The sequence below is a fragment of the Ascaphus truei genome, chromosome 3 (assembly GCF_040206685.1).
Source record: "Ascaphus truei isolate aAscTru1 chromosome 3, aAscTru1.hap1, whole genome shotgun sequence".
NCBI lineage: Eukaryota > Metazoa > Chordata > Amphibia > Anura > Ascaphidae > Ascaphus > Ascaphus truei.
This window is the reverse complement of record NC_134485.1, coordinates 35,666,884-35,675,474: the sequence shown is the minus strand read 5'-3', so window position 1 is coordinate 35,675,474 and position 8,591 is coordinate 35,666,884. Positions and strand designations below refer to the sequence as shown.

Genomic DNA, 8,591 nt, shown 5'->3' with positions numbered 1-8,591 from the left:
GCGTCGCCCCGTTGAAAGTCTATGGCGGCGGATTCCCATAGCTGCCAACGGCGGCGGTATGCCATTGAAAGTCTATGGCGGCAGAGCCCGTTGTTTTCAATGGGGATTTAGTGAAAAAACGTGATTTAATTTACAGTGGAGATTTTTGTATTAAAATGTGAAACGGTTTTAAGTGTATTTGTGTATCCCCGGTTCCGAAGGTCGTAGCAAGTCGCAAATTGGACCATAGGGTGCCCCAGTTCCGGCATTGAGAACTGGGAAGTTTGGACCTGCTGGACCCAACGGAACCGGATATTTTAATATGTTTATGTTTTATCTTTCATACTGTGTTCCAAGGTATGGGTAAAACCCAGAGGAAATTCCTTTGCATACCAGGGTAGCATATGGCCAGAAAGGCGACCCAATGTCTAGGACTTTAGTATTGTTCAAAGGATTTTGTCACCTCCACTCTTTGCATGAGGGCGGAGATTAATGGTACTGGATAGGTATCAATGGCGCTGAACACAATAGAATGGTAAATAAATTAAATATACAACCAGATGGGATGGAGGGATGATCTCAGCCGGCGTGAATCAAACATGAAATAAGAAAAAGAAATACATAGTGTGATACTATTAAGACACTAAAACAACAAACAAACAAACAAACAAAAACTGGCAATGTTGCTGAACCACACAGTAGACTAAAAAAGACGAATTTAATACATTATAAAAACCTTCAGTACAATTAAGCACAAATAGGCAAAGTTAAAGGACCCAATAGATATCTGGCCGATATTGCCCGCTTACCGAAGCCAAGATGTTAAACCGCAGTGGATATTTTAGAGAGTATCCCCTCTCAAAGTGGCTGGCACAGCTCCCAGATCGATTTCCGGTATTCGCCGCGTGTAGGAGTTGTTTGGTAATGGAGGACGCGTTCATCCACGCTGTAGCAGGGGCAGGAAAACACGATATCCCTGCGTTGCCATCAGCTGCCGTTACCCATTGCCAACCCTGCCGTGCGGCTCTGTGACTCAGAAGCATCTTTTGAATTTGCCGCCTTTGGAGCACACGCGACCGCGAGGAGCAGGGGAGTTTGTGGCACCATCTACACTGTGTCGGGCGCCTCTGCGCATGCCCCTACTGCCTTACCTACAGACAGTGTTTTCCTGCCCCTGCTACAGCGTGGATGAACGCGTCCTCCATTACCAAACAACTCCTACACGCGGCGAATACCGGAAATCGATCTGGGAGCTGTGCCAGCCACTGTGAGAGGGGATACTCTCTAAAATATCCACTGCGGTTTAACATCTTGGCTTCGGTAAGCGGGCAATTCGGCCAGATATCGATTGGGTCCTTTAACTTTGCCTATTTGTGCTTAATTGTACTGTATGTTTTTATAATGTATTAAATTCATCTTTTTTAGTCTACTGTGTGGTTCAGCAACATTGCCAGTTTTTGTTTGTTTGTTTGTTGTTTTAGTGTCTTAACAGTATCACACTATGTATTTCTTTTTCTTATTTCATGTTTGATTCACGCTGGCTGAGATCATCCCTCCATCCCATCTGGTTGTATATTTAATTTATTTACCATTCTGTTGTGTTCAGCGCCATTGATACCTATCCAGTACCATTACTCTTGTCTGACTAGGGGTCAGAGGTGTATCTAGGTTGCTACACTTTTTATATTAATTCAATTTCATTATTTTTAGAGCATATGTTTTGTTAAATATTAGTGTTAGCGCTACCTATTGTTTTTTATTGAGGGCGGAGATTACTCAAACCAGAGCAGTCTTCGAGTGTTCCATTTCACACCTCACAACAAAGCATATCCTGCCAGGAATCCAATCTTGTAGACTAGCTGGTATTCCTGATGCAGAGGAGGGGTTACAGAAATGAGACCCCAGAGCTCTACTGCGCATGTACCAGCTAGCAGGGGGGCATGTATCAAATTGTGTTCCCACGTTAATGTGTGGCTAGAGTTAATTGAAAACCAATCCACTGTACTCAATGTTAAGGATAGGGCACAAAAGGTTTATAAACTGTTGTCCACCCTTTATCCTTTGCCTGTTCTATACCATCTTGATTGCTGAGAGAAACGCTATGCAATGTCTTCATGCCAGAGGTCTTTCAGGTCTTTGGTGTCTTGATGACTATGAAGAGTGCTGTATGAACTGCCAGTCCAGATATGACTGCTTCATCATTTCCATTTTAAGTAAGTGTCCATATTTTGCATGTTATTTGTATATCTGTTGTGTTCACCTTTATCAAGGAATAAATTATATTTTATCATATCTAAGTCTCGTCCCAGTTCAGACCCAGTTATAAATATATATTATCTTTTACAGTATATATATTTGTGTGTAAATTACAGCCTGCCATAAAGTCACCGTGACAGTTAGCCTCGCGGTGGGTCTTGGATTCTCCCCATCACCCCTGGCAGTGGGGTGAGGGCATTGGTCCACCAAGTCTATAATTCTATCAGCTCTACTAAAGGACGCTGAATCTTTCCGCTCCTCTCTCTCTTGCACTCTGCGCAGGGGAGACCGTAGTCTCCTCCAAATCCTCGGACCAATCCGCAGGATTCCTTGACTCATGGCATATTAACTGAACTGCATACTCCCGGCATAACTAACCGGCAACTTCAGACTCTCGATATCACTATCAACTCTAACTCTACTCACCGGAGTTGGCTGCTAAATATAGAGCTAGCCCCGCCCCTCGTGATGTCAGCAGAACCTCCCCTCTTGCTCACGCCTGCAGCAGAGTCCAGGCCTGCGTCTACCACTCAGGATAGGGCTATGAAGAGGGAAAACCCATGATGATTACTGGTGCCTGATCTTAACAGGACTTACCACAGCAGAAGGAAGATAGGTATAGCCTGTGCTGTTTACAGGGGGCTACATATATATATATATATAATTAATGATTTCATGCAGAGATTCCCAACAGGGGGTACATGTGGTGTATCCAAGGGGTTCGCCTAAGAAAATATGTAATGGCGGATCCCAGGCAGTATAAAGGGTTTCTGAGGCAGTGTTAGTACTGTGCACTTAGTAAGGTCCCGAAATGCACCTTAGCATGGGTGCTATACGTGTCAATTACAGCATGAGCTTTCAAAGTCGCTCCCCATAATGCTTTGCATACACAGCAGCATGGCATCATGGGGTGTGACTTTGGAAAGTTCCGCAGTATGTAACAGCTATACCACCCACGTTGTCTGCACACAAAGAGGTGCAGTTCGGGGCCTTATTAAGTATGTGTTCCTCCCACAAGCTCATGACGTTATACTGCCTGGGATCGGTCAGTTTTGTTAGCACTAGTCTCATGAGTTTATATAAAATAAGTTTTATTAACTAGGGATTTGCGGGGGAAATATTTTCTAGCACGGGATGCACGATGTAAAAAAAAGTTGGGAACCAGTGATTTAATGTATATAAATCCTAGAGAAGCTAAGACAAATGACACAAATAAAATGACGGTAGCAAAATAAATGAACAAAAGAACTCTTTTATGAGGAATTTCACCTTTCTAGGGAAAAAAAGTGTAGGTTTATAAATAAATGTACTATCACACTTCCATTATTGCAGAGGAATATGCAAAGACTGATCAAGACGAGAAGCACAGAGCAGGGAGTGGGATGAGATAGAGAGAGGAGTTAGAGCCCTGGCTCGTAGAGGGAGCAGAGCTGCAGAGGTGATGGGGGAGAGTCACAGAGGGGGCGCCCTAGAGCCGCAATCCCCCCCTATGAATCCTCAGGCTTGGACCTCCCCGCATGAAGCTGACGCCTCTGCTTGTCGTGAACCTCAGCCTGGATCTGAACTCGGTCTGCTCTCCTATTTCTTCACCTAACGGAACAGAGTTGCCAGGGAAGATGCAGCTTCCAGCCTGTGTGAGCCTCCTGTGCTACTTTGTGGCTCTTTGCTGTAAGTTTGCAGGGGTTTTTTTCTCTCTGAGATCTGGTGGGAGGTGGGGGTCTCTCTCCCCTCACTTTTGTTTCTCACTCTGGGGATGTGAGATGGGGTCTGTGCTGTGCGTGTTTGCTGGGGCTTTGTCTGCCTGCCTGGGGGCTGCTCACACATTCCTGCCCTCAGAGACACTAGTTTTGGAACTCCCCTTGTACTGCACATGGTCTGAGATTGCAATACAACGGTAGTCTCGTGTTTTGCAATAGGACTGGCTGAGGAATGTTTATCCTCTTCATTATTGCTGATGTTAAAATATGCAAGGTATGGGAATTGTGTGTTATTGTATACTCTTAGCTAACGGTTCTGGAGATATGCTGACTCTCACAACCAGTCAGGTTGTATATATTCCTGCATAAAAAGGTATCCCCTTCTCTTCTAGAGGTGCCTGTAGATCACTGCAAAAATGTGATGGTCAGGGAAGGGGTTAAAAATGTATAGGACTTCTGCACACCCCTGACCTGGGGTATAATGGCCATGGCATGACTATTCTTGCCCCTGTTGCAGTGAGTCAGAGGGAAGAAAGTGCAAATAGAAGTTTGTTTTTGAGAAATTGCTGCATTTTGCTGCTTGTGGTTGCATCAAATGTAGAGTTGCCTGTGAGGAAAATTGTTAGCATGAAAATTGTATACCATTTCAGGCTTTTTTTTAAAATGCAAATGAAAGATAAAATACAGACTGCAGACGCAGAATTGAATGCATCTCATTCTAATCTGTGAGTCATGTGGCTCCTCCCTTGTCCTCCTATGGCAGGGGTGGGCAACCCCAGTCCTTATGGGCCCGTAACAGGTCAGGTTTTCAGGATATCCCTGCTTCAGCACAGGTGGCTCAATCAGTGGCTCAGCCGAAAACTGAGCCACCTGTGCTGAAGCAGGGATATCCTGACAACCTGACCTGTTGGTGGCCCCTGAGGACTGGAGTTGCCCACCCCTGTGACCTATTGCCACTCTGTACCTCACTAGCTGCTGCACATGGCAAAGACCTTGATCCATTAACGCGAATGGACGCGAGACCCGTGGTCCAATTCACACGATTTATGTCATTTTCCCTCCAAATTTGCCTTGATACATAACCGGCTGAATGTGTATACGTCCGTCTTGAGTCAGTTATGGGAAATACAGTGACGGATGACGATCAATGGTGGTCTTGGCACAACAACTGCGCCAGTGAAACATTTTCTTTTAAGATTTATGGATTAGTGAGGGCGTGTTTCACCCATAGCGGAGTATTTCAGCTCACGCTAAGTGGGTTAAGAATACTTATATACAGTACAGGCAGTCCTCGGTTATCCGACACAATGCGTTACTTAAAATGGCATTGGATAGCGAAACGTCTTAAAGTGAAACACGTTTTCCCATAGGAACACTGTTTAAATGAAAAGTTCCGTTCCTGAAGGCATTTTTAACACTAAAATACACCAAATATTTTATGCAGGCAATAAGATACGCAGCACACACATAAATTATATAGTGTATATACTGTATTATATTTATATAATATAACATCAAATATAATAATATAATATATTATATAGTATAATATAATATTATACAATATATATATTATATACACATAAACAACTTTGCAAAGCGTTGTAAAACGAGGACTGCCTGTACATTGTTGCACATTGATGTTTGATGCTGATCAGATCACTCAGTTCACTACAATTTCTCACTCTCTTATCTCTGATCCTGTATACGCTGTTTAGAAATTTGATCTCTAGCTTAACACTGTCTGCAGGATTCCAAGCTCAGGAATGAAGCATCCCAAGTGATAAGACATACAGATCATGATAGATATATTACAGATCCTAAAACCACTTGAACATCTCAGTCACAGAAAAATTAAACTGATTTAAAAGGAAACCACTGTTTTGTGGTAGCAACTACTGAAAGTCCCATTCTAACGGTTTCATTTTTATCATTCAAAGCATGTGAAACGTTTACAAGTTAATGTGTTTTGTTACTTTTAGGAATATTGGAAAAAAGTTCAACTGAATGTGACAAAACTAGTCAGAAAGGGCACAATAAAGGTTAGAAACATCTGTAAAACATGTTACATGTGTTTAAAACAGGCAGATTCACGGTATAACTTTCTGCAGAAGTCCACATGAACCTGTATGAGGTAAAGAAAGATCTGGAAGCAAATAGTGATTCACTCTAAGGACAGGCTCTTATAAAATAACTTTGTTGTGCGCCTGATTTGTGTGACGCCGACTTTAAAGGCGCAGTGCCAGTAGTAGCATGTTCATGGGTTTAAATCTCGGACAAGTACTGTATAAGTATTTTAAAATACATGTTTCATTCTGTAATGCCCCAGTATTGCTTTGTTGGGTATATCTTAAATGCGACAAAAGTTTGTAAACGCAGAGCTCTGCGGGGAAACTTAAATTATATAACCTCTCTGAGAATCACTTGCCAACATTTAGGGGCTTAAATACTAAGCTCATATTTTAATGTTAGTGATAAATAGTACAAACCATCATAAAAAGTTCATCATAAATATGACAATTTGTTGTGTGAAATGAATTGCGTCACATGGCATAATGTTGAATACCCGATTGATACAATGTAAATTAGAATTATGTGTTTTGTTATACAGGTCAGATTTTCGAGGATATCCCCGCTTCAGCACAGTTGGCTCAATCAGTGGCTCAGTCGAAGTCGAAGACTGAGCCACTAATTGAGCCACCTGTACTGAAGCGGGGATATCCTGAAAACCTGACCTGTTGGTGGCCCTTGAGGACTGGAGTTACCCACGCCTGCGTTAATGTCTCCACAGGGAACACATTTCTCATTTGCTATAATCCATCACAGGGCCTTCTTGCATCAGAGAGTAAATGGTGCGGTATATTTAGTTTGTTCACTTAGGTTAATTGTCCAGGCTGCTACCTTCTCCGGCGTCTTTTTATAATATTTCGCTGAGAGGCTGCGCTGCTGCTGCATTTTTTTGCAATAATAGAAATCTTATGTAAGTAGCAGTATTTTCCGATTTCATAACTGTTGTTTGTTTTTTATGGAAAGGATGTTTTACACGTAACATTTTGCTAGCAGATGTCTGCGGGGCCATGCTATCAGTGTTACTAAGGTTGCACATTTCATACATTCCTGCATTCAAAGAGCAGCTAGAGATAGACTGATATTCCCAGGATGGACAGGTGGCTTCCCAGGAAGCCCTGAATGTAGAGAATGTCTCACGTTTAGTGGAGAACGTGGCTGTCAGAGGCTCTAATCAGCGTGGAATGAGCTGAATAGCATCCAATGTTTACAATGTGCAGAACAACTGTTAGAATGTGCACAACGGCAGTGAAAGCAACAATACGTGAAATCTTATATATTTGTTTTAATTCAGTTCTGTAGTATTAGATACGTGATTGTTTTTGCTTTGTTTTTATGTTTTTATTCAGTTTTTAATGAATTTTTAAGCATTGTTTGATTTGTTTAGCAGGTTTTAGCCCACCTCCCAAGCAGTGCAATATCTTTCCAAAATTTTCCTGTTTGGGATAACTAACCGCAAATGTTCCTAGCAGTTTGAACTGTAACAATAGTCAATGTTATCTTAGTAATATAAGGCTACATTATAGCTGCTGAGTTACACTGACTGAAGCAGCCATTATGATAGGCATACAGCCAACATTTTGAAAGATATATAATGGGGGCACCAAGCGATTGCCAGTTCAGGCCAGAATGTAGAATTAGGCTAAGGCCCCGCTCCCTCAGCCAGCGCGCCCGCACTGCAGACAGGCTGCGCCCGCACTGCAGACAGGCAGCGCCCGCACTGCAGACAGGCGGCGCCCGCACTGCAGACAGGCAGCGCGCTGAGAGGCAATTGACCGCTACCTGCGGTCTGTAGGGAGCTGGAGCGGGAGATTCGAATTTTCTGCCTCTCTAGCTGGGCGCATCACCGCTCCCTCCTCCCCAAGCCGGACAAAAGTTAAAAAAAAACCCCAAGACACACACACACAGCTTCCCTCCCGCAGCTCCTTCCCTACTCCCCTCCACTCACTCACACACACAGGCAAATACACACGGGGTGGGGGGGGTGAATCGGAACGGGGATCAGAGCAGGGGGGAAATTGGAACGGGGATCGGAGCAGAGGGGGAACTCGGATTCGGAGTGACGCGACACTCGCCGAAACCACAAGCTCCTTGTAGCTCCGGCTGGCTGACGCGTCACAGCACGCAGTCAGCCACGCCGGAAGGAGCCAGGGGGGACATCAAAGACAGAGGCAAGCAGCTGGTGGTGCGTGGCCGCGCGTGCCGCCGGCCGCAGCGGGACTAAAGCCTTAGGCCCCGGACATGTTACCTGCTTGCTGGCGGAAGCGCGCTGAAGCGCGCTCCCGCTCGGCACTGAGCCCCTACAGCCGCAATTAGAGCGGGTTTAGTAGGGGCTCACCTGCGCTTCCGCACGCTTGCTTAAGCGCAGGTCTTGGGGGAATGTAAAATTCCCCCGCTTGCCGGCGAGACAGGCCGGCCATGTGAGCGGTTCGCCCAATGAGGGCGAACCAGCTCCGTGACGTCACTGGCCCGCCCCCGGCCAGTGACGCGCCCCCTGACGGCTGCTGAGAGCGCTTGCGGTAAGCAACCGCAAGGCCAGGGAAAGCACCCGCTTTCCCTGCGCCTCAGCGCGCCTCAGCACGCCAGCAGGGA

General features: G+C 44.8%; 1 protein-coding gene across 1 annotated transcript in view; it reads left to right on the top strand.

The window, feature by feature from the left end:
* The first annotated feature begins 3,673 nt into the window (after positions 1-3,673).
* JAM2 (junctional adhesion molecule 2) overlaps positions 3,674-8,591 on the top strand; it is a 96,232-nt gene continuing 91,314 nt past the window's right edge. The window contains exon 1 of the mRNA XM_075593949.1: positions 3,674-3,903. Coding sequence (XP_075450064.1) covers positions 3,753-3,903 — 151 coding nt within the window. The 5' untranslated portion in view covers positions 3,674-3,752. The remainder of the gene's footprint in view (positions 3,904-8,591) is intronic.